The following is a 26,504-nucleotide window of genomic DNA, read 5'->3' on the forward strand; positions in this document are numbered from 1 at the left end:
AACCTGGGATGAGTTGACACCTGTCTACCTATTTCATTAATAAATATTATAAAAAGAAGCGGTCCCAGAGCCGATCCTTGGGACACACCTGATAAAACTGTTCCATATCATGAACTCATCCCGTGAAGAACAGTACAGTTTTCAGCCAGCAAAATAAGCCGTAATTCAACGTAAAAGAATTGTAGAAATATTAAGTGCAGACAGTTTTATCAGCAACAGATTATGTGCTACAGAATAAAAAAAGACTTGAAAATCTAAGAAGATGCAGTCAACCTGTTTACCTCTATTGAATGATAAGGCCCCGCCGTGAAACTTACTTTACCCGGCCGATGAGTGAAGCCGGGCACAGTCAAGCCCAAGCACGCACAGTGTTCCACTTTTGACTCCAAAGTGGGAGCCCTAAGTGCACTCCTTGCTTGATAAAGTAAATCCGCCATTCCGAAAGAAGACACTTGGAGTGTAGACAATGGATACCACTAATTTCCCGGTTGGGGAAATTGGTGCTTCCCAGTATAGTTACTGTATATGATATTTATAGACATCATATGCAACAACTAGTATTGTAGCACGCAGCAAAAGTTCACATAGAAAAGAACCATATATGTTTTCTGTGCATTATTGTGGGTAGCTGCTTTATTGGGGCACGAACACAAAGGTAATATCACTGCAGCGATCTCAATTGGAAGTTTATTAGCACGAGGTTTATCATTATCAAAGCGATATTACATGCATAAAGTTAATTAGTCAGTTAATCTAGCATTGCTTTCGGCGCGCCAATTCGTGGTTGTGGTGCGAGCACTCTCTCTGGCTCCAAAACTGCTGACACCTTGGACGATAACGCGAAATGAGCACATTTGGATTGCGATTTGCCACAAAATCATGCGAGATCGTGCTGCCCAGGAGTTGATGCCGGGCACGACGCCCGAAAACTCCTAGCCCTTCCCTACGTGGTTGCGCTTTGAACCTTGTGTCATGCAAGCTGAAAATAAACCTCGATTTCTATTTGTTTTCTTATGTTATTTTCAATTACAACTTGCAGAATTTTTTACCCGTGATTGTATCGCCTTTATTATTAGCCGATAATCAAAACGTGTTTTGCTATAACGAAGTTCACAAGAAAGTGTGTTGCCCTCCACATACCGTTACAAGTATACCCCTAAAACAAATGTTCAATTATAATGAATTAAATTAGGAAGAGTGTTGCCTTTTGTCTCATGAGAATGTTTATAATAAATCTTTGGATATAACAAAACCATTTTCGTACAACATGCTACTGCAGAGGTCAAAAATGGCAACTTTGATTCCCTATATTCCCACTCATATCGGTGAAAGAGACCATTCTGTTCACGTCTTATGAGACAATTTGCAATGCTGTTGGCAGATTACCAGCCCACTCAGAGAAAGCATGCAAAAGAGTTAAACAATGCACGGCTGTTCACTTGTACCAATAAAAAATGCCAAGCATCTGCAGAAAGCACTGTAGCGCAGCACTGTCACAGCAAATCTGAAATAGCACCATTTGTAGAACCTGTTGCAAACTCTTCAGGCTAATAATACAAGTACGCTTGCGAGGTACCCAATGCCCCATTGATTCTGTGACTGATGACAAATTATGGCTGTGCTTTTTGTAATGGGTTGGAAGCAATGACCCACTTGTAACGTAATTTATATTAACGCAATAGTGTTAAAGAGCTTGTTCCCCAGAAATTACGGCGTGGCCATTATTGGCTGTCAGTAAAAAATCAAGCATCTCTGCTTGACCGACAAATTGAGAAAGATGCAAATTATTTTAAAACAAATTATAAAACATTGCGAGTCTGAGTGGGGATCGAACCCAGGTCGTTTGCATGGGAAGCGGGTGTTCTACCACACAGCCACGCCTCTGCTTGTGAATACAGGGAAAATAACTTCCTCTGCTTGCAAATGCAGCGAAATAACTTTTACGCTTTATAAACACACTCGCCCTGTATACATGCTTCATAATACAGCATGAAATATTGTCGTAATAATGTATGATACCAGGGCACATTGCCATCGGACGTCAGAACATGGGATTATCAATGACTTCATAGTTTAATCCGCTCGTCCACTATAAAAGGCACACACGCTACTGCCCCATCAAGGCCATGTAGTGGGTGCATAGCAAGTTCGAAAAGATTTCATACTCAAGAGTTCCAGTATGCACTAGGTACAGAATATCACTATCGCGTTCCCTCGTAATGTTTAAGGGTCACTCAATGTATTTGTGAGCTTCGAGCACCTACATGGTTCTGTGGTACAGCTTCCACGGAGAGGATACAGGTTTGAACCCCGTTCCATTCAGGATATCTTCTCTGATTTTGCGTGATAACGGCTATGGACACCGGCAGTGGTGGCAGACAACTATGGCACCTTATTGTGCTCTCGCTGTAAAACAATATTTCTGTAGTGTTTCCAAAAGCCGCCACACTTGTACCAAAGCATCTTTGACCGAAGAAAATGGGGTTCAAGGCTGACAGTCACAAGCAGCTGTGGAGAGCCAGTAGGCGGTAAACACCACACTCTGTCAACGTTTTCCCCAGAGACAGCGTCAACCAGTAGTATGCATAGTTGAGGTAAGGGTGAATTCATGTCTGAAAAATACCTTTATTTGCTAATTGTTTGCAAAAAAGAAGCAGTTGAAAGTGAGACCCGTTCAGTCAATTTTTGAGATAACATTTTCGGCACAGAGTCTTACTTAGAAGAGCTGCTTCTTTAGAACTAAGACGCAAGCAAGAAGTAACAGAAAATATAGCTTCTTATCAGCGAAGGTAAAGCAGGCATTTGACCACGTCTAAACAAAGGAAATCGGACTCTTCAGCCACTGACTGCTAATAAAATGAAATGCTTTTGCGGTGTTAACGCAAATGCCAGGCTATCTATGAAATAAGGGTGGCTTCTTCCTCACAGTAGGACAACTGGGTTGTATATATATCGGGAAGGGCTTTGGAGTGCCATCTCCTGGCTTCGCACTGACCCACAAACAACAAGAAAAGCAAAAAACACATGCCGAGCTCCTTCAGTTCAAATTAACCGGCCTCACTGAGGATACATCCTCTTGCTTAGGACTCACACTTATCAACCTGAGCGAGTCAGCAGATCCTGGGTGACTTTGACGAGGCAATAAGAAAGACCAGAGGGGAGTCCAGTGTTAGTTTCTTTTATTTTACTATACAGCATACAGAAGTTAGGTGTGGTAAAAGAAAACAACAGCACACAAAGTGGCTACCTACATTTTTACAAAACAAGAAAACAAACAAGAGAGCACATCCCACTTCACATGCTAAAAATAATTTAGGCATGGCATAGAAGACTGGTGTCTCTCAGCAGTAAGAAAAAGAATGGAGGAAAAGAAAGAATTGCTGCTTGTATTTACAGACACGTTCGAGACCACAAGGCTTTGCGTTCAAGCAAGACAACAGAGCTCAATGCAGCTCTTGTTACACAAGTAGTTGTTTGTTGGCCATCGCACGAAACACCAGAGTTTTTACACTGGCATGCTGAGAATTTTCTGGGCTAACGGCACCTCTGTACACAGAAAGAGCACTGGTGTGAATTTAAGCTGCTAAAAAAGAAGCACAAAGAGTCAAAACAGTCGCAAAATGCACCTACTCTGATAAGTTCATGTTGAAGCAACACGAATAATAACGGTTCACCAGCATTTTCCGACACTTCACATACACGTTCAAACTAAAGTAGTCCAAACATGCCATTATTATCCCGCATAGCTAGGAAACCAACAATTAGTAACTTGGTTACCTTAGAACGTTCTAAATATTATGTTTCAGTTCAACGCTCTCCATTTGCACATGTGAAACAAAGAAAAGTGAGGCCCTCTTCATTTTAAAACGTCAACAAAAGTCCCACAGTCTCTTCACCCTGGGATGCACATGCTGCATGATAAATAATTTGAAAACCTAGAAAATTCCACAAACCCCACCCAGCTTGATTGAAAAAAAAAAACAAGAACAAAAAAGCCATCTTTTAAAATATGCAGCTTTCTTTTTAAAAACGCTAGCTTTTGCAGGAGCGGCGTGGCGACAAGTTTACCTACGAAAGCCAGCTCTAATGAGAGTGTCCGACCTCTTAGTGTCGTTGGGGCTCCTTCGTTCTCAACACGGAGGCTTGGGGTGGGATCAACTGCCTCAGGAAGTCTGCAGCTCTGGTCAATTACGAGAGCAAATCTGCAGAACAGAAAAGGGAGGGAAAAGAACTGTGACCACACACTGGTTATTATATTCAGGGCCAGCATACTTTGACTTACTTTTTAAAAGACCATGATTTTTTATGCATGAGCAGATTTCCAATATGCAATTATTTTTCTTGAACAATATGTATAGTTGTTTAGTTGTTAAGATATCAAGAATTTCATTTTGTTCCTTTCAGAGGAAGATTTTGACTAATCTAAGAATTACCAAGTGAATTAGAATCACACAATGATGAGAACTGCATGAAAGAAGGCAAAGATGGATGATCTCAACCCACTTGAATAAATGTTTTGGTACATTGAACATTCACAAATAAGTATACTTCAGCCATAAGTGTTCAAAATACTGAAAAATTCATTCAAATGGGTTGAGAAAATGCATTCCTGTCGTGTTTTTTTTTTTATAACTCAGCAAAATTCAATATGTATCGACAACAACAAAGAAGATTCTTTATTTATGAACACTGTTCTCCTCTTCAAGACTACAAGTCTTTAGTGCACAAGTCGCCAGTAGATTATTCGACAGCCAGTCATGATGCTGTGATCTCGTGGCACAAAATTGGTGAAAAATTGGTAAGCTAAACCTCAATGCAGCTGGTGGTAAAATCAGCAGTTTACCTAAACACATGAAAATGTTGCTGCACCGAAATTCGACATTTTGTGCGAAATACAATAACTGACAAATATTTGCATTACACAGGTGCAATAAAAATGTCCAAAAAACAGGGTAGCACAAGAAAATAAATAGCTCAATCCAATAATGAGTAGACCCCCCCCCCCCCCCCCAAGCCATGACAAGACTACTGCGGTGCTGGCTAACAGTACCAGTTTTACATGAACTGAAAAAAATAGCCAATAAAGTGGGCAGGAGGTCAGCCATTGTATTAGCTCAATCGATAGAACACCAGACTAGCGGCAAGTTGTGTTTTTTAATTTCTTTAGATTTAGCTCCTAACTGCCACATTAAAACATTAAAACTAGGACCTGGGCTTTATTATTGTCTGCTAGTTTCATCACACAACAAACAAAACGAGCCTCCCTTGCTTCATCCACTTTGCTCATCGTGCCTACGAGGAAGCAGTATTCCTCATGGCCCTTACCGGTGAACTGCATATCTTGGCCTTTACTGCTGCTATTCCGGTTGTCTTCTTCAAAGCCAATTAGTGGGTTCCCGGTGGGCACAATACGATTGGAGTTGATGTCACCCGAGTTGCGCAGATTCTCCTCGTCCTGGCTTCCAGTGTTCAAGACTTCAGGTTTCAGGGGTCCCAGAGAGTCCAGACCCAGCAAGTCGGCAACTTTCTCAGACCTGCCAAGTACACCACCCGCTTATTGACATGATTCACTTGCGGCATACATACTACTGGACCCAGCCCAATTTCAGAATAACAAGCGTAATATGTTTATCCAGCACACGCTGCAGGCATAGAAATGGAGCAGCTAAGATTATTTATGCATTATTCATTTATTTATTTATTAACCATTGTAGAGGGTCATAATAGAGAGGATAGACAATTACACATATAAAAAAGAGTAAACTGTACGAAATCGAACAATATAATTGACACTCCACAATAAAATCATATACCATATTTATTTGCGTCATTCTTGCACTCGCATAATTCCCGCATCCTCCGCATTGGGCCAACAAAAACATGCTTAGCTTTTTTTTTTTCCTGGAGTAATTAATGCACCCCCGAAAATTGTAGCAGTAATCTTGTCTGCTTTTTCCAAACACTGATGATGACAGCGCACGACAGCCTGGTACCATCTCAAGTATTATGCACACGATCTACGCATGAAGCCCCCAAACAAACCAAGGCGAACGAAAGTCGGAAATATGCGTTGCAGCATGCCAGTGCTAGAATTGCTTGTCCGTGCAGCTTTAGTGTAGAAGTGTATGTCGTGTCCATTTTGTGGTTACACTATGTGTCGATACTAAAACTACACAGCTGCTTTCAAGGTAACACACTAATGACATCTACGGCTGGCGGCACCGGTGGCGCTTTCTTTGTACGTCATCTGAGCACCACGCGTGCGGTGCCATATGTTCGACTGGGCCGGCCACAAAACAAGTGCACGCCACCGCGAAGGCCGACGGTAAAGCTGGTGCAATCCCATCAGCCCGCGAGCACCAGCATACAAGGCAGTATTGTTTTATTATTTTAGGCGTAATTCACAACTGGTGCTGCCGCAGAACATGGCGGGGCCGGACGGATAAACATGCGTAACCTTACATCGTCCGACCATACTCGCACAAGGCTACTTAAGCAGCCGGAATTTCACTGGACACCGAAGGTGATGTGAAAATTACCGTAACCCTAGTCGAGTTGGTACAAAACTGACGCAGCACAACCATCTGGAGAACAGACGCGCACCCATGGACAAATAGCATCTGGAGAGTGTCTCTCATTGTTTGGTTTTCAGTCATTTGCTATCTTATTACTAGTACAAATAGGACGCAGGAAACTGTTATCTGCTGAATGGCATCTCTTACTGACGTAGCTGCTGTCGTAGATTCGAGTCTTGTGGTTCACATGTCTGTCTGGCCCGTAGCGGGGCATAAAACTCGGGCGGTGTTTGATGCAACTTTCCTGCCACCACTACGGTGCCAGTGCACCACAACCGAAGATGCCATAAACAATGGCAACAGGGCTGCCGGCAGGCACTTCGTGGTCAACGAGTTTTGTGTTCGCTACTGGCGACAGCAGCACAAGCAGCTGAAACCTACCAACAAGATGCACCAGGCCTTCCGTGGGCCTAAGACTGTGAAATATCCACAAGTTGAAGCGGCCCTTCTTGATTACCACAAGAGTCCCCGCACTAAGACCCTTGAGACACTATTTCCTAGTGGCTTCAGTGCCTGCAAATAAATCCTGCTTTGTGTTGAACCTGTGGTTCTGTTGTTAAAGGAGTACTGCCACAAAAGCTTTGGGGCCTTGCATTTCTTTGCTGCAATGTGCTGCTAGGGGCCTGTTAGTCATAACAAGGCACGTCGTTTGCTGCAGCACCCAACAGAAAATTATTAACATGCTTCTCATTACAAACCCGTTTCAGTTTCGGTTTGAGAGAGCTCCAAAAATGACAAGCCGCTGTGTGCAACTGCCGCCATCTAACGCGTACAGTTCTCAGCCACGTCAGCACACAGAACTATGACGCACATCTGCATTACGAAGTCCTTTCGTATAGAAAACCGGATCGCAGTGTGCCCCAACACAAAAACTGGCAATGTGTGTACAGCAGGCACACAGTAACGACCAGCAGCCAAGGAGTATAGAATACTGGAACAAATGCGACAAAAGAAAACAAGCGCTATGACGTCAAGGAAGTAAGGGTGTGTGTGTGTGTGTATGAGTGTGCGTGTGTGTACATACGTGTGCGTGCGTGTGTGCGCGTGCCTGCGTGTGTGTTCGTCCCATAAGGTCGCTTTTGATCCGAACTTCAAAATTGCAGTAAAATACCTTCCAAGCTATATTTGCTGTTGATATTTCATAGATACATGCATGCTCACGGGAATCGATTTAACAGGCTATCCTGCTACAAAATATTGTGTCAATACCCCTTCAAAATAAGTCTTAATTCGTGCATCTCAAACCTTGTACATTTAAACCTATTTATAAGAGGCATGCTCCGGGCAGCACTTCTTGTTTTTTATATGACATGTCTCTTATAAGCACGGTACCTCACATGCATCTTCCTATATACTCGTATATTACTATTGGCACACTCCTATATTCATTTGTATCTTTCATCAGTGTCTCTTAAAAAGGGGTTCGACTGTAGTTGGTTGCTGACTTGAGAATCCCGATTTGTGGCTGCTTTGTTTTCTTTTTTGCAAAAAATTTTTCCTTTTCATTGGTTTTTCTTAAAAAAAGAAAAAAGTGCAATGATTTACGCAAGTAAATACAATATTTACTTAAATGCTGTTCAGAACAAGTCACTGACATTTTCCAAAATATGTATGAAAATGAAGGCACTTTTATCAGTTGGCACTGAAAAACTGAAGTTATAAGCTCTTGTAAATATGCCTGAACTGCATTTCCTAAGTCAGCGACATCGTTTAGAACAATAGTGTTAGGCAGTTTGTTCCACATTTCTATTGGATCTGAGAAGAACAAACATCATAATGCATCAGCATTAGTACGACACAATTATATCACATGACTGTGGTTAGTTAGACGTGTCACCAGCCTCCAATTAGACGTGTCACCAGCCTCCAAAACCTTTCCAGCTTCTTGAAGAGCCACTTGATAGGAAATCCGAAAAATGGCTGAATATGCTAGCACCAACATAACGAACGTGATGTTTGCAATATGTTTATCATGAGATGCATGTTGCAGCTTTTTTAATAGGTATAACTTTTGATAGACTTTCGTAGACATTATCTACAGCCTCTTTTTCCAGGGTTGTAAGTGAAATTCAGTTTTTCAAATGAGCTCGAAGAACTGGAATAATGGTGTTTTGAAACAGCTTTAGAGTGGCAAAAGGGAGTTTCGAAGCAGATTCAGGGCACCAAAGGCGCATTTTGGAGCAATGCAAGTTAGTTTTGGAGCACATCGTGGGGTCAAAAATCATCACTAATTGAAATGTTTTACTTCAGGTGTGCGCAAAAGTTCAATGATTTTTACTAAACAATCAATACAAATGAGCCACCCAGACTTATCCCAAATTAAATATACGTGTGAGTGTGTTGAACCAGTGGCGTAGATCATAGGGGAGCCGGGGGTGTCCGGACCTCTATTGTGCTTAAGCTGGGGGGACACTCTCCCCAAATGTGCCCCTTTGAGAACTTCTTTTTCAAATATCGTACAGTCAAACTCCACTACAACGAAAGAGACAGGATGTGTAAAAAAGTTCGTTGAAGTGAAAATTTCATTCAAGTGAAACTGAAAAAAAAAAAAAAAAGGTGACCTGAGCTAGCAAAAGAAACTTTTACTCCCAAAATTAAAGTGTCTGCTGCTTTCCCAGCCTCATATATCATGGTACAATTCTCACACATGCATAGCGATGCCATGCTGAACAGCATGCTGGAACAATGACCACTACGACTTTTGTGAGTGAACCTAACAGCTGCACTAACACGCTAACACTAGCTGTTCGCCGTCGAAAGACATTAGGCAATGCCAAGATGGAGGCGTGGTATCGTGCAGCAGCAACTTATGCCTTATTCTATGCTATTATTATTGTCCAGTAGTCACGGCTGGCTGATCTTGTTGATAATGTGGATGAAGTCACTATGACCAGTGACCACACTGGCCAAGCACAAAAACAACCAAAAGTATTGGCGTCACTAAAGCCATAATTCCACGAATGTGCCCAGCAGCAGACAGTAGGAAACTCAATAAACTGAGTGACTGAGCTTTAGCTTCAGACTGTCAGTTGCTCAGAAGCATTGATATGTGGGGTTCAACGTCCCAAAACCACCATATGATTATGAGAGACACCGTAGTGGAAGGCGCCGGAAATTTCGACCACTTGGTGTTCTTTAACAGCACCGAAATCTGAACACATGGGCCTACAGCATTTTAGAAAATGCAGCTGCCTCAGCCGGGTATTGATCCCGTGACCTGCAGGTCAGAAGCCATGCACCTTAGCCACTAGACCACCGCAGCAGGGCGTGGCTCAGAAGCAAGCCAGTTGCAATAGCAGGGCAGTCTCAGCGCTACCATAATAGAGCAATGGCAGCCTCAACGCTTAGTAAAAAGCAGTGGTTTGTGGTGGTGCCAACGCAAGTTTTAGACTTTTTAGACGTATTTTTATGTTCTGAAAATGCATCAAAATGTTTAAGAATGTGTTCACGGCATGGCATTAAATATGGAAGCCTGGAATTGCATTGTGGAATTTTGTTGAAGTAAAACAACAAAAGAAAACAAAAAGTGATCAATTGATTGACTGATGTGTGGGGTTTAACCTGAAACGTGCACGCAAATATGAACACAAGAGCCTACCGTATTTTCACCTCCATTGAAAATGCAGCCGCCGCAGCCGGGATTCGATCCCGCGACCTGTGGGTCAGCAGTTGAGTACCTTAGCCACTAGACCACCCAGCGAGATGAGGGGAGAGTGAGGCGCAGGGAGGAGAGCGAGCGGCGAAGCACCTGCACCTACCCTCTCCTACTCTCTCTGGTTGCTAGGGGCGAGGATAAGCATGCGCACCCGCAGCTGTTGCTTTGGGAGAGGGAGTGAGAGCGAAGCTGTCCACACACCTGTCGGCGTGCGGAGAATGCTGGATGCCCGACATATTTTGACTAAGAAATGCGTTGCCATTAAAAACCTATGCATCTCCACTAAGTGAATCATGACAAGTGAGCGAAGCAAACGGAGTATAGTGTCACATATGTTTAGACTATACCGTAAGCTACCCAAGCATTGCCGCATTCAATTTAATAAAATGAGCGATATAAAGAGTCGACGACAATGCTAGGTCCATAATGTCTGCGTTGAAGTATAAAGTGTTTTGCTTGCAGGTGTTTTGCTCGCACGCGATTGTGCTCCGTCACAATCGAAGCTCGTTGATACGTTTCCACTTAACATGATTTCCCGGCTCCCACACTTGAAATCGCGAAAACTAGAAATGCCTTATAGAGCTATGTGTTAATACATTCTGCTTAATACCTTCTCCAAAAATACGATTATTCGGCAGCAATTTTCGGCATTGCGGCAACCTGTGGTGGTACGATACTTTCCGTGGGCAAAACTTCTCCTTCAGGTGTGAAAAATACCGCTCTCGCGTGCTTGTGAAAGGTCAAGTGACCGACTGACGCGGCGGGGCAATGACGATTTTTTTGCACACATACACACAAACCTGTCAGAGCTGTCTAAGTCCTCAAACGGTTTTAAAAAAATGCCTGTTATTTTCTGCAACACAGTGGTTTTCTTTCTCAGCTGGCACCTAGGCAATAAATTTGGGGACCCTGTATTTATTTGCATATTCCTCACACTTTTTTTTCATGGAAGACCGACGAAAATTAGACGGTAGAAAAACAAACAGAACGGAAGAAAAAATAAACGAAGTGGCCGCAAATCGGGATTCCCACACTGTTAACTAACCAAATGCTTTAAGAAGTACTAATCAAGACTAAACAATAAAAACACAGGTTCAACACAAGACAGGATTTATTTTCGGCACAAAAATTTTCTAATACCGTACACAAAGCTTGCAGGCATAGCATTAGCGTACAATGTCAACCTTGGGCTGATGGCCATCTAACACAGAATCGTCCGCAGCCACTTTCTGTCAAAATAAACTTGCACCATTCAAGGCAAACGAAAGGCCCAGCAAGTCTTGGCGGCTTTCAGCTGTCCATGCTGCCGTCTCCAGTAGCGAACACATAACTCGTCGACTCCAAAATGCCTACCGGCGGCCCTGTTACCATTGTTTAGTGCAAAAAAAGTACGGACACAACGTACTAACACGTCGCAACGCGCACTTGCCACTTTGGCTTGGACTGGATTGGCGCTTAATTGCTCGCATGTCACGTGGCGATGACCCTGAGAACCACGCCAGCAACTTGTCGCTTCTAGATACACTACTCGAGCTTTTATTGGGACAGTGTGACAAGTGAAAAGGTTAGCAGCTGCTTCAAGAAGTGCGGTTTTCGACGGCAGCTAGCATCAGAGGATACCGAACGCAGCGAAAACAACCCTGGGCGTGCACATCTGACATCGACGAAAACATCGATGAGGAGTTCCTCTCCACTGGCACCGATGTACCATTTGCCGAGTTAGTCTCGACAGACGACAATGTTTCGACTTGAGAGCCGCAAAATCTCGCCGAAATCGTTGCGAAGGTGGTGTGGGGCAACGCTACGAAGGAGGCGGGGGACGAGGCACCAGAAGATAGTGGCGAGAACTAAAGTGTGCGGTGACCGGCTCACTTCGCCAAAGTCCTAGCTGGACTGGAAGCTTTACAAAGCTTATTTTGTGTGAAAAACAATGAAAAAGTGGATAAGGAATAAGGGTGCAGAAGGAGCTTTTCATTTCCAAGGGTGAAAGGCAGCGGAAGAAAGTTACGTTTTAGAGAATTGAATGTTTGTTTTTACATTTCTATTTAGACTTGTCAGCCTCAATTTTAGCTGAATTTGGATTGTACGTTTTCCTTGATCATGTGTTCATCTTCCTTTTATTTTTTTTTTAAACGTATCAACGAGGTTAAACCTGTTTTTGTGTCTCACATTACAGTACGTTGCTCAAACGTTGCCATATAATGTAGCCTTGACATGCAGAGACTTGACAAGCCTTGGCCACAAAGTGCCTCACCCCTTATAAAAATAAGAGAGACAGAGAGAAAGGTGAAATTTGACTCTTTTGTGTCAATTCAGGGTGACAACACAGCATCACATACAATGTTTTGTTATTCAGCAGCAGCTCGCTCAGACAAGCCTGTTAAGCCTAGTTTCTAAAAAAGAAAATGGCTCAAGGAAACGTGCGAAATAGTAAGACAGGGTCACCATTGGCTCACTCTCCCTAGAGACTGCAACGACTCTTGCCACTTATACGACAAACCACTTCATTCCGTACCCATATTTCAGATGCCTTTATTTATATTTTTTTATTTATTACATACTGCAGACCTTTCGGTCCAGGCAGGTGGGCAGTTACAAGGGGACATAGTCGAAACAATAAGTGGCATAAAGATTATTTGGGGTGAGTGTTTCACTCATAGTGAACACAAGGAGCGACATAGCAAATTATTTCATAATGATACATGTACCGGACAAAAGAGAAAAAAAAAAAAACACCACAAATTCATACTTCATATGTCGTGCGAATAAAGTAAAAATAAATACTTAATAAATACAAAAAAATAAACACAATTATTTTCACTGTTCAAGCCAAGAAAGTAATGAATACATAAGTATACAATATGTACAGCACATACAAGGTGAAAAAGAAAACGAAAAAAAAAAAATGCTAGTAATAAAAGATCGGAAACCTGAATTTTCAGGACAATTCTATTTAGAGCGAAAGAGAAATAGATTCTTTGAGGATGCCCGAGTTGTTCCGTTCCAATCTGAGACTGTTCGTGGAAAATATGAGAACTTATAAGCGTCTGTCCTGCAGAAATAGGGTGTTAGAGATTTGGCGTGATGATGCCTTGTGGGTCTGGTTGATAACGATCTCAGGTACGGCGATGGGTCAATCGCAAGTTTGTGGTTCAGAAGAAGAGAAAGAAGGTCAATTCTTACGTGTTTTCGACGTGTGCTAAGAAGGGAAATGTCATTGGCCTTCATTATTTCAGAAGGAGAGTCGACTCGTGAGGACTTGTTAAAAATGAACCGGACGGCTTTCCTTTGTATTCTTTCCGGGCACTTGATGTTAGTTTGAGTGCATGGGTCCCATACTGCACTTTCGTATTCTAATTTAGGTCTTATTAAAGAATAATAGGCCAGTAATTTAACATTGCTTGGGGCATTATGAAGCTTATGTTTTACAAAGCAAAGTTTTCTGAATGCAGAGGAGGAAATAATATATATATGTTTATTCCAGGATAAGGTAGTTGTTATTGTAACACCTAAGTATTTATAGCTATCGACTTGCCTAAGTGGCGAAGAACCAAGCTGGTAAGTAAAATAATTCGATTCAGCTTCAGCTAAGAGACATCTGAAGAATATGCTTGATATTGAGATCATTACTGACCAAAATCATAGTTCCGGTATGGACTTAAATTTGTGTTTACTTCTGCCACCTGGCTCAACATAAAACCCTCAACTCAACCGCTGCTTGAAGAGTTCAGGGGCAATGAAACGCAAAAAAGCAAGGAGAGGCTCACCCAACGCCATTGATGATGCCGTCACCTCCTCCACCGTTGGTGTGGTGCGAGCCGTAGCCATTGGTGCATGGTGGCGGCTGTGGCACTGTTGTCCCTTCGCTCGCCGCAGAGGGAGGGGAGAAAAACTTGCCGTGAGGAGGAGATTGGTCCATGGGCTCCTCCACCACTCTGCTATCGCCCTGAGCGTCGCCGCTGCAGTCCACCGAACTATCAACACTCTTCACAATTGTTTCCCTACCATTCACACAGTCCGGCGAGCCAGCCGCCAGCATTGCTACATTTCCTAGAGACATCCCCTGCTGCTCCCCCCTATCTTCGGGCTCTTTTGTGGCTGCTTCCGACTCTAGCGCTTGCGGCCCTGCTTCTAGCTTGTGCTGTGGCTGCGTCACCGGGCTCTTGTCGTCGCACAACTTGTCTTGCGAAAGCTGAGGCGAAGACCGGCCGGACACAGACGGAGAGCTCTCCCGCTCAGGTGATGCCTGTGCATCACTTCCAGCCAGCTTGCCGGCTGGGTTGTCCTTGGCACCTCTCCTTCGTGTCCGGCTCATTATCTCTTCCACCCTCTGCGTGCACAAGTGAAATACAAACTTTAAGGGGAGATGCGGCAATAGGAAGGGTAAATTTAGTCAAAATGTTCAATTTTTCAATTATTTATTTCTGCAATCTCGAGACCATATGTCAGATCATAGTAAAATATAGGCCGAAATACGTAGCAGAGGTTGAGAAAGAGAGAATTTTGCTGTGGGGCTGTTGGTGGCACAGTGCCACCATAGTGGCATCATCGTAGAGGACAGATCAGAGCTCAAGGTCGCCACAAAGCTGCATTTATTCAATAAAAAATAAAGCCAGCTCCCTATGGAGTTCTATTCTTTTAGCCTCTAGCTCCATTTTCTCAGCTTTCATTTTTTTAGCAGTTGCTGACAGTCACCCCTGTGCCATTTTGCAACAAATGAAAATACAGCCATTCGGTTTTCTGCAATTAAATCCAGCGACATCGGGGAGTGCCGTAAAGCTGTCCATATCTGTGTGCTCACCATACAGATTTTTTTATAAATGGCTTTTTGTAAAAGTTGTTAGTAGAAAAATATGCCCAGGGCATTTCAATTTTTCTTATATACACAGCATCGGCTCTTCTGAATATCCTGATGAAAAAATTTTGACAGACTTATGACTGATTAAATAATTATTTTTGGGATGACGATGAGAGTCTATCAGGTACAGCTTCACTAGATAGCTCAGAACCGATTTCATTTATATTGGCACAACAAATGACATATGCATGCCAAATTTTATCACTTTGTCTCTATAAACAACAAAATAGTTTTCATTACCATGGTCCCACTTAAGAAATATGTTAGCGAGATTTCATCCTGATCTGGCAATCATAAGTACCAAAAACATTAAGTCTGAACTCAAGAAGTTGCCCCAAGATGGATCTAGAGAAAAACGCATTTTTAAGCTCATTTGTGCGGAAAAAATGTTTTTTGATATGGTTTCTTCCATCATAAGAGCTTGGCAGTCGTGCTTATTTTGAGCGTGTGGCTGTAGTTAGATACTAATTGCGAAATACAATAGCGAGCGGCCAGGTTAATATTGCCAGGGGACTTTTTAGTTTTTAGTAGCCACCTTGTGTTCTTCAAAAACGATTTTAACCTATTTCAAGTTTGATTACAATCTTCAGTTTTTTTTTACTGTGAAAGTAGGGAAACTAAACTTGTGCAAGCAAATGAAAACGAAATATACGTGATTGCGTTTTTCAACTCACATCTCCCCTTAACGTTTACCAGTAAAGGCATCGCCGCAATCGCATAAAGTTCAAAATCATCGATCAGCCAATCTCCACACTTCTTGAAAAGACTGAAAACATTTTACAGCACACTGTGGCATCAATAAGTGCAGCGATGCAGCAAACCATCATGGCGCAAGAAGTTATGGCAGTAAAACAGTGTAAAAATATACAGGTGCTGAGACTGTCCCCGCAACACGTGGAAAATCGCAATCCCAGTGCATTCAGATAATGTTCGGGCCATTATCAGTCACCTTGCAGCTTCATCAGTGCCTTCTTGGTGGCGCCACAACAAGCGCGGTCAACCGTCTCGGTCTCGGCAACACGCTCGGCAGAAACGCGCATGCTGCTGATTCTGGGTTTGTTCGCTGGCATGTGTGACCACGCTGTTTTGAAGCCAGCTTTTTTGTTCGTGTATGATTTAATGCTATTCTATCGACGAATGTGACGACATCTTGCTGAAAGGTTCTCGAAATGGCTACAATGCGTTTGTACCAAATTGCATTCTGGCTTTGAACTTCAGAAGCGTGTGCCTCCCTTCAAAGTGCCGTCTGACAGTGATTGTCCAACGGTGATCGTTGACATAAATATGTGAATTCGCATCACAACATCTAGCCATGAACAACTGCATTGCTTTAGATTGCTGTACATGAAATACTTGCGTGGTTCAGATTCTTTTATATATTCACCTCCAAATTAGTCAATGCAAAAAACATGAATTTCTCAATATTTTGAAAAGTACTTGTTGCATAGAAAAAATAATTGAATATTTGAAATCAGCATGTCAAAATACATAGAGGATGCAAGTTTGATCAATATTTACCTAAAATAATAATGTGTTTATAAGTGGGGTGTCCCCCTCGTACTCTTTTGTTACCACGCCTATCCAAATCGATCATCGATGATCGACGCTTTTCGATCATCGATTTTGGCATGTTAAATTTGTTTCTCGTGCACCCAGCACTTTCTAGTAGTTAGTCCAGCCACTCAACTTTCAGAATCAATTTGAATTTGCCCATTTTTGCCACATAGTGATTTTTGACAGACCTTTGCGCGAACTAATGTGCGTGTATTGTTGGAAAAGTGCACTAGGCTGGCGAATTTGACAGAAGTGTGTGCCCCTTGTGATTATGCTACAGTAAGATCGAAGTTCTGCATTGAAAGAAAAAAAAAAGAAACCTTTGCAAGCCTAATATTGATTTAAAGGAAGACATGGGTCGAAAAGTCGCGGTTTTCCGGAAAATTTTCGCAGTTTTATTTTTTTTCCGGTTGTGTTGGCATCCTTGGACTATAATCTTCCGCTTCTGAAAATATCAAGCTGAAATTCGCACGAGAAATGATCTAAAAATGCTTCCAAGCAAGGAGCGATGACATGAGAAATGTATCTTCACAAAGAATAAACAAAAAAACAAGAAAAACAATGCATACGCCACATGTTTTGAATATCGCGGCAAGCAGCGAGATTCCGCCATTGGTCGGCGGTGCGTTCTGCATCTTCCCCCTCCTATCTTTCCGGCAGAAGAGCGAAACCTTGGACATCACAATGAAGTTGTTCGGCGTTTCTCTGCAGTTTTGTGTCATGGCAAGCTTCAAGAAGCGCAGTCTAGATAATCTGAAGTTCGGAACTCGCCCCAGGTATCGTGGGAAACGACGTCGAACGCTTCCCAAAGCGACAGCCAACGTCGATGTCACCGCCGACAAACGCCCCGACGCTCCGAATTCGGATATGCCTAACACTGACACCGAACCCCGTGGCGACAGTGATTGTGAAATAGCCGCTGCCGTGGAATCCGTCAGTGCATCCCAAACGAAGAACAGATTCTCCAAGAGTGAACGTAGACCAGTAGGTGCTGCTACAGCCAACACGCTGCTTTGCGAAATCGATGCACTGACTGCCCTTGTCGCTGGTGCGCAATGCCCAATCTGCCGCGAATGGAAACTCGGTGTCTGAGAGGTAGCTGGAAAGCGCAAAGGACTTTTGACATTTCTCGAACTGTGCTGTGAAAATACCGATTGTCCTGAATCTACACTTTCATTCACGCACGAGTCGAGACGTACTAGTTCGGCCAGGGGCCAAGGGACGAGCGCTCGTTTCGACAGCGGCAGCTCGCGTGATAGCTTTGCTGTAAACGTGAAGGCAGTTCTGGCAGCACGCGCTATAGGCGCAGGCCATGACCAACTTTCACAATGCTGTGCGATTCTCGGTCTTCCGAGCATTCAGTGCAAGCTGCTTTTCATTGTGCCCCAATTTATTGCAAAAAAATGGTTTCCTAATAAATGCCAACTTTCTAAACTTTCAAACTTGTTTTTCTCAATTTCATTTTTTTTTGACAATTTCATGTTTTCCGGGCAGCCTTTTAGACAATTTAGCTGATTGTAAAGTAACGAAACTTGGCACGCATATTCTTCAACACATGCAGAATGCAAATATCTACTTAAAATTGCAATTCCTACCAGAATTAGCTGTGAAAATATTAGGTTATTGTTTCAAGTGAGATTGAAAATAAAGTCATTCATACGATTTTTTTTCTTGGTTCCAATGTTTCTGTGACATATCTGGATAGATATTTGCACTTCACAATCTACCAAGAATCAAATAGGAACAGACACAATTCTAATACAGAAAGTTAAGTACATAAGAGTACTCACAAAACATGTAACATTTTGCTATTGTGCATGGCATAACTCAATAACTATAGCAGCTACACAAAAAATGATTGCATTTTCGAAATCTTCATGAAAAACTATATTAATAACAAAATTTTCAAGTGTCTATGACTATAAATAAAAAAAAGTTTTCTCGAGGAGCGTCTTCCCTTAAAGTGTAAGCTTCGCAACTTGGCTATGTTGAGCAGTAACGATAGCCAGAAATTTATGCCATATATTCAATAGAAAGCTGTTCCTAGGATCCTAGGAGTCAGGAAAAATTCTTTCTACAAAAAATATTTGCAAAGGTCTGCCGCATGTTTAAAGTGGTGAAGTGACTTTCATGACCCTTTCCATCAGCTTTGGTTTTGCTTGCATCATTATATTAGACATAGGGTCGCATCTAGTGTCACTAGTCGCTCCTATGATGTCGTCGTCACGTACGCATGGGTGCGCATCAGCGCTGAAAAACACATGCGCTGCTCGAAATTGTCTTGCAACCCCACCTTAATCGAGTGACGACGAGCTTAGCATTAGAGGATGACAGTCCCTTAGCTTCAAATTTTATGGCGACAATGTTTCGCGTCGGCCTGATACATCCACAGCCGTTCATGGGTTTGTTTTTTTTACATCAAGTTGTTTACTTCACCGTAAGCGCGAATAGCACCTGACCTTTGCTCACAATCCTAAAGCTACTCTGGTTACGTGCATGGTCTACACTTCGCTGGGGCGCAGTGTGCTGGCGCTGGCTGCAGAGCTTCTCCTAACAACAAGAAGGCCCTTGGAGCACATCTTGGCCCTGACTACCAAGCAGTCCGAAACTTTTTGGAACTGCTCGCGATATTGTCCTTCTTTTAATACGATATGCACAAATATACCAAAAAATATGCTTGGATGCATATATTGGAACACCAACCTATGTGGCGTAAGGTGGCTCATGGAAAGAGGTGACGCTAGATGAAATAGCGAAGTTCATTGGATATCTTTATAATTATAGAAAAATTATTCACATAACGGGTATCCATCTACCCCTATTGGAACACCAGGAGGCTCTTATTGCAGCACAACAAAAGTTTACTGAGAAAAAGTGTACAAGTACACTTGTGTCTTACAAAAAAAAAAACCAGGCCATGCTTCACCGCATGGCACGAGCAACGAAGCAGCACCGCGGCTCTGATTTTCTTTGTCTATGTGAAGAGAAACATTTTTGTACAACATTCATCATTTTTTATGCCATTCCTGAATCATTTATCTACCAAATGTATATTCTGAATTTTTTTGTTTTGAATATTTTTGAACATATAGTGTTTTTTTATTGCACTGTTTACCAGTTTGTGACCAAAAATTCTACACTTTTTTATTCATTCTAAAATATTTTTGTTGCTCTACAACATACATTTTTTAGAAAGCATTTCCTTGTGCAAAGTTTGGAATGCTGCAATGCGTGCTGGAGTATGTTTCCAACTGGCAAAAATGATCTTCTCATGACATATAAAAAACAAGCATTTTCGCGTGGTAACAAAAGAGTTAATGAGAGTCGCTTGCATTGATAATTTTAAAAATCCTGCAATCACTTCAAGACTGCATTATCAAAAGCCTACTGTAAGCTAAGTGAATATGTTGACTGACTAGTCTGTGCACTGGTGACTGAACTGCGTAAAATGGGAAATTTTCCTAATTTACCAGTGCGCTTCTATGCGATGCATACCGTAATTACTCGAATCTAACGCGCATTTTTTTTCCGGTTAAGCGACTTCATAAATCGCATGCGCGTTAAAATCGAGTGCGAAAAAAAAAATGAATACAGTCATTCTATTGCCATCGGCATTTCCAAAATGGCCGCCCCCTACGTGCTTCGGCATGGCGCGCCGGCCATTTCTGCCTATGTGTTTCCCATGTGCGGCACTTCGTACGTGTTCTGAGGAGTTCGTCATCTTGTAGTTCATTAGCATTGACGGCATGGAAGGGCAGGCTCCAGAAACTCGACGAGTGCACCACGATGCCGCTTTTAAAAGAAAAGTCATCGCATGTGCCGAAACAGGCGGAAATAGGGCCGCATCGCGGTCCTAATGGACCGGCTGGCTTGCGGCCTCACCAATTTCGAAGATGCCATTGTCATGGCAAGGCCACCACGGCGGCAAGTGAAGATCACGAACTTTTTTGCTGCCTGTCCTTAAATAAAGCTTGCGTGCCTGCGTGTGTGTGCACGCGTGCTTGTGAGGATCGCGGCGTTTTTTTCTGACCGGTAAGTTGCCACTAAACGGGCACCGACGGTTAATTATACATCGCTTAGTGTGTACAAAACGTCGTTCCCAGCCAACTACATTTCAATGAGATTTGACTGTATTGAGAAAGAAGATGGCTAGTGAGTGCATACAGATAGGAACTTCTTTCGTAAAACACTGGCCGTGTCAAATACTCTCCTTCAGAGTGCAAGCACACCTTTTTCCTCTCGGCCCGCTCGGCCTCTTCCCGCTTGAGCCTCTCTTCGAGCTCCTTGCGCTGCCTCTCGGCCTCCTCGCGAGCCTTGCGCTCCTGTTCCTCGCGTTCTGCCTTCTGTTGGGCCTCGAGCTCACGCCGCTCACGCTCCTCGGCCTCGCGCTTCTGCTGCTCCTCAATGGCCCGCTGAAGTTTCTCTTCCTCCTGACGATGAAATTCTTCGGCCAGCCGGAGCTGCTCTTCCTCGGCACGCCGCTGTTCTTCCTCCTCCTGTCGCAAACGCTCTTCCTCCTGGCGCCTGCACAGACACCATCCTCAGTGATAGCCTGTTCAAACAATGAGCACATGAGATTTCATGCACCATTTTGGCAACGAGAGCTTGCCTAAACTGAGAGAGTTACAAAAAATCAGCACCTCGTAATAATCTCGAATGACAACTGCGTGCAAGAAGGAAAGAAGTGGAAGGAAAGAAACCCGTTTTCTTTATTAGACACAACAGACAATTATGCCAAGGAAAGTGGAAGAAAAGATAACTTGCCACTGGCAGGATCCGAACCTGCACATTACGAATAACGCGTCCAATGATCTACGACTGCCTGATGGTGGCGGTCATCCTCTCGTCCATTTTACGGGGTATAAATGGGCATTTTAAATGAACAGTCAGCGCCACATGTCGCTGCCATCACGGCGAGTGTTCCACATTCGAAATACAGGGGGATGATTGCCCCCATTACTCAGTGGTTGAGCATCGGACAGGTTATTCGAAGGTCACAAGTTCGGATCCTGCCAGTGGCAAGTTATCTTTTCGTCCACTTTTCTTTATTCACATTACAATTACTATACAGACTGTTTAAAACTTGCGAATGATACAGAAGAAATCACCTTTGCTTTATACTTATAAACTAGATTCATCCCTCATGCATGACGTAACCAAATTACAAGTATCTAGGAGCCACCCTTAACAACACATTAACATGAAATGCCCACATGAGTAATACTTGCACATCAGCATATGGAAAATTATGCCTCCCGAGGCACAAACTTAAAAGAGCACCTTCTAGTGAAAAACTGCTATGCCATAACACCTTAACCAAAACTGAACTAGAATTTGCATGTATCATTTGGGAGCCGTATATTAATCTAAAAGGGAACCAAACCTCAAGTTTGCGGAGCAGCGACAATGCGATTCAGTGTATTTAACCTAAGCGAAAGCATGCGCAGAACGCGTTCTGCAGTCAATGCAAGAAACTTTGGCGCCGTGGCGTCAGTTTGGCGCGCTTAAACGAGAAGCTCGCTGCGCAAAGTTGCCTTTCGGCAAAGGCATAAGCGACCCACAGAAGCGTCGGCAAGGTCAGAAGTATTGTTTTGTCATGGGCTGCCACAGCAATGCAGACAACACCTCCGCTTGAAAAGCTGTATCAGTTCCCGGCATGACTTGCCAGGGAACCGAACGCCGAACCTCATTTGCAAAAGATAGAGCAAGCACGACATGAGAGCCAGAAAAAACAAGGCGAGCACTTCAACTTGACTCACACTGATTAAAGCTCAGCTTGCTGCCTCGCGGAGAAGTCAGCGGGTCATGCTCCCACAGCACGCAGGGCACGACTCAAACCCCCGTATTCAGAAATGCCTCTTAACTTGAGCTTGACTTGCCACAGACTTCAATGCAGCACAAATGCACAGATGCGTTTCAAACATGCTGCATTGAAGGTGTTTTCAAGTCAAGTTGAAGTCAAGGGGTGTTTATGAATACGGGGGTTAAATTTCTTACACATTTTAATGCTATGACTAGTCGTTTAACTTTACGGTTAATTTATTTTTAGCATGCCACAAACGTTTGCATTTGATAGTAAATGGCTACAACTGCTAGATACCACGTCAGAATAACTATTTTATGATTTTTACAAACATCAACAGAGCACATTGATAGTAATCACGGCTTCATGTCAACAGAATCAGACTTAGCTCGAGGCATGTGTCGTACACGGTATTGTCACGGACCTTAGAAATGCATTTTTATATGAGTCGGGCGTCCTCATCTTCTATCGTCTGCTCCACATCATAAATGTGACTAACAAGCTTTACCCTTTTTATTACTTGTCCAGCTTGTCCAGCTCTGAAATCTCTTTGAAGACGCACTGCAAGCGGTACATTGCGAGCTGACTCAAATGCAATGTGCGCTCTGCATAAGCGCATAAGCAAGCGGTAGCGCGTAGGCAGGAAGGGAGAACGCGCTATATACATCCCCGATTTCTGCTTTTCTACCAGAGATAGCGCTGCCTGTTTAAAGTAGCAGCACCATCATGCGTTGCTTTGGCTTTCTATATCAATAACTTCAAGAGAGTGCAGCGAAAAGCAGTTAGATTTATATTTAGCAAATTCTCAAGAATACATTCACCCACAGAACTCATGAAAGCTAACCATATTGAACTACTGGAGATGAGAATACAGAAGCAGCGACTGGAATTTCTTAAACTACTTTACATGGACAGTTCACAACTAGACTCATCTTTCTATCTATCACCCCCTATTAACTTGAACCACGCGTCAACGCAGACAAAATGCACTAACACTTTACTTTGCGAGAACAAACACATTTAAGAATTCTTTTTTCCTTCGTACAGTAAAATAACCGAATGGAATTGTATAATTGAATTGACATAATAATGCTGATTATTATTATTATTGATTTGTTTGATAGCATTTTGCCAAACATATTGAAATTAGGTCTGTGTGAATGTTCTTGTTTTATTCTTTTATTTTTTCCTCAACATGTCACTGTTGTACCACTTTATTGCCTTTCCTGCTTGGACTGCGTGTCTGCAGTATTTGATAAATAAATAAGATAAATAAAACAGGTTGCGAGAGTTGCAAATTCCCGTACTACAAGTGGTACCGCACTATAATCCAAAACCTTTTTCACGGGCTGCAGTTGCCCAAATTTTGTTGAGCATTCAGCCTTCCGTGTCCGAGAATTGAAAAATGTGATGCATAATGTTTACTACCATTAACATTGCTGAATGTTACAAAAATTTATTGCATAAAGATGACTCGCATTGCCAACGAAATGAACGTGAAAGAGGGGGGAGGGAAGGTCTAACAAAAGAAAGCACCATTGAGGAAATTGGCCTCACAGAAACTACATCGAATCACGTTCAAAGTTTTGCGCCTTGAATGACACCTGTTGTAACATTTCACGGGCACGCACCCAATTTTAAAGACATTGCAATCGAATCGTGAACCACTAGTAAAATGCTACACGTGCCATGCTAGTGCTCATTAATGATATGTATCCCTTCCCTTCGAGTACAGCCACAGCAAATGAGTTTCATTGATTCCATTTTAAACTGCAACTTGGGTTGCACACGACCACTACCGAAACGTAACCAACACTGATTAGGCCTCGCCTGCCGTACGGCATGTTATCATGAAAAGTTTGTCCAAGACGTGATGATTGGGTTTCAAAAAGATCACACTCATGCACTGAACCAAGAACAGCGTACGTGATACAAAGTTTGCATTTGCAGTCAGGAGTTCAAGGACATCGAAAGACCACCACGCTTACGTAAGACTGCGCAATGGCAGCAAAAGCAAAAGCTCATGTCATAAAGCCTTAAAGCTTTTAAAGTTACGGACAAGTTAGCAAGCGCAATATCCGTAGAAAGCTCGACCACGCTCTTTTTCCTGACAAGAAACTAAGTGCAGTTCAGGATTGCATATGCCATGTTGAAGTGCGCGCGACTGCCAAGTGGCCAGAGCCACGCTAGTATACTGTAGCTGCGCTGGTGCTGCTGCAAAGGCTTATCACCTCGAAGAGCCCTCACAGCATGCTGCGGTCGATTATTCCTGTTTTTTTTTCTTCCTCTGCCCTTCTTTCAACTCCGTCTCTCTTCACACTTAACACTTTAAAAATCGAATTGGCTTTGCATCAGAAATTGTGCTATTCGCACAGCTCTGACTTTTTGTGAACTAAACAGCCTTCTTTCTATGAAATCCAGATGAATATCCTTGCAGTTTGTGCTCCGATCGAGCAGTTGTCGATTCTTCCTTTAATGCACTCTGACCCACCTGAGCTCTTCCTGCCGCAGGCGTTCCAGTTCAGCCTCCCTTTCGGCCTGCTCTCGTGCTAAGCGGCGCTTTTCAGCCAGCAGGGCCCGTGCTTCTTCCTCAGAGATCACACGTGGCGCTGGCTTACTGGGCTGGCCCTCATCAGTGCTTGGGTCTGAAGGGCCTTGTGTGGCTGGCTGTGTGCAACTGTCAGGCCCACCAGTGGTCTGCTGGGGCACAGTTGACTTCTGCTCCTCTGCAGGTTCAGTGGTGGCAAGGACCTCCCCCGTCACTGCTGGAGCCTTCAGTTCCTAGCATATATTAATGCACAATTCAGAGGCAGATCCAGTCACTCATTTTAGGAAGGTTGGGGGGAAGGGTCCTGACTTGAGTAGTTATCACCACAAGTACCCCACCACAGCATAAATACTGCTATAATTTGTGCTCACAGTTGTCCCCCACTCATTTGTTCTAATCAGTGATAGAAGGTGAACAGGCAATGAAAAGGGGGGGGGGGGGGGTGAGGATGCCAACACAAGTTGGGGGTTCACCAGCTAGCTGTGCCCCCATCTGGCAAAGCTACCTGGTTAACTGCATCAGCAACATGCTGTTAAGCATTATGTTGTCAGACTACTACATGCGGGGTGTACTAAATCTAGTATGTTTTCTCAAAATGTAACCCATCATTGATGAAATGCCAAAGACCTCTACATTCCTCCAATGTACATGTGCATGCTTCCCAAGAATGGTGCAACGAATCAACTGAGCGATTAGCGTGCCGTTTCCATTCACTTAAAAGGTGACTCACCAGGCCCCATAAAAAATTTTAGTTAGACCGTGGCAGATGTTGCGTGTCCGATAAAGAGCAATATGCCACAAAACTTTTTTCAGTTGGTTCATTATGAGCTGAATGATGCGAGGAGGCAAGCTCGAAACGCTTGCCGCTCGCTCCGCATAGCCTTCGCAAGCCAAATCTCTTCCCTATCCTCTCCGGCATCCGAGCAAACTGTACTTGTGCATGACGTCCCCGAGGAAGCCCAACCCCTTGAGGATGCGAGCGGCGTTGTTTTTTGACCGGCATTATATCGTGGTCTACTGCCCGTTTCTGCTGTGGATCTTCGGTGTGTGCTCGTTTGGAGACGTGGGTTTAGACGAGCCAGAATAGAAGAACATCTTGAGTGCACGAATGCGCAGGACCATTAATTTTGTTTCCAGGGCTGTCACCTGCTCAATGCACTAACCATGAGAGCACAAATGCATGCAAAATGCAGAAACATTAGCCCTTCATCTGGTTGCAATTCACGAAGAAAAAGAAACGACATGCCCATTCTCTTTTTGTGCCTCCTCATTTACCTAGTTTTATTCATCTATTCAAGCAACAAATTACACATACTACACATGCCATGTGAAATAATCTTCCCCATGTCACATGCTACTGCTGGCCATGTCAGAGCACAGTCGTTTATGTAGAGGATCGACGTCACAGGCCTGCCATCTACGTAGGGCAATTCCTACGTCTATGTTACGCCCTTATTTTCTGGGTGCGTGCCCAAGAAATGAAGGGAAAGCAGCGTTCACCTTGAATTTTG

The 26,504-nt window shown here is 43.3% G+C and overlaps 1 protein-coding gene across 20 annotated transcripts in view; it reads right to left on the reverse strand.

The window, feature by feature from the left end:
- Positions 1-3,162: 3,162 nt before the first annotated feature.
- The window catches only part of LOC119175062 (uncharacterized), a 106,405-nt gene continuing 83,063 nt past the window's right edge, over positions 3,163-26,504 (reverse strand). For all 20 annotated transcript variants that reach the window (XM_075894773.1, XM_037426262.2, XM_037426261.2 and 17 more), the window contains 5 exons: positions 24,937-25,226; positions 20,872-21,166; positions 13,998-14,560; positions 5,326-5,534; positions 3,163-4,202 (listed from right to left, as the gene is read on the reverse strand). In XM_075894773.1, the coding sequence (XP_075750888.1) occupies positions 4,189-4,202; positions 5,326-5,534; positions 13,998-14,560; positions 20,872-21,166; positions 24,937-25,226 (1,371 nt within the window). In that variant the 3' untranslated portion in view covers positions 3,163-4,188. The remainder of the gene's footprint in view (positions 4,203-5,325; positions 5,535-13,997; positions 14,561-20,871; positions 21,167-24,936; positions 25,227-26,504) is intronic.

The sequence above is a fragment of the Rhipicephalus microplus genome, chromosome 5 (assembly GCF_043290135.1).
Source record: "Rhipicephalus microplus isolate Deutch F79 chromosome 5, USDA_Rmic, whole genome shotgun sequence".
Classification (NCBI taxonomy): Eukaryota; Metazoa; Arthropoda; class Arachnida; order Ixodida; family Ixodidae; genus Rhipicephalus; species Rhipicephalus microplus.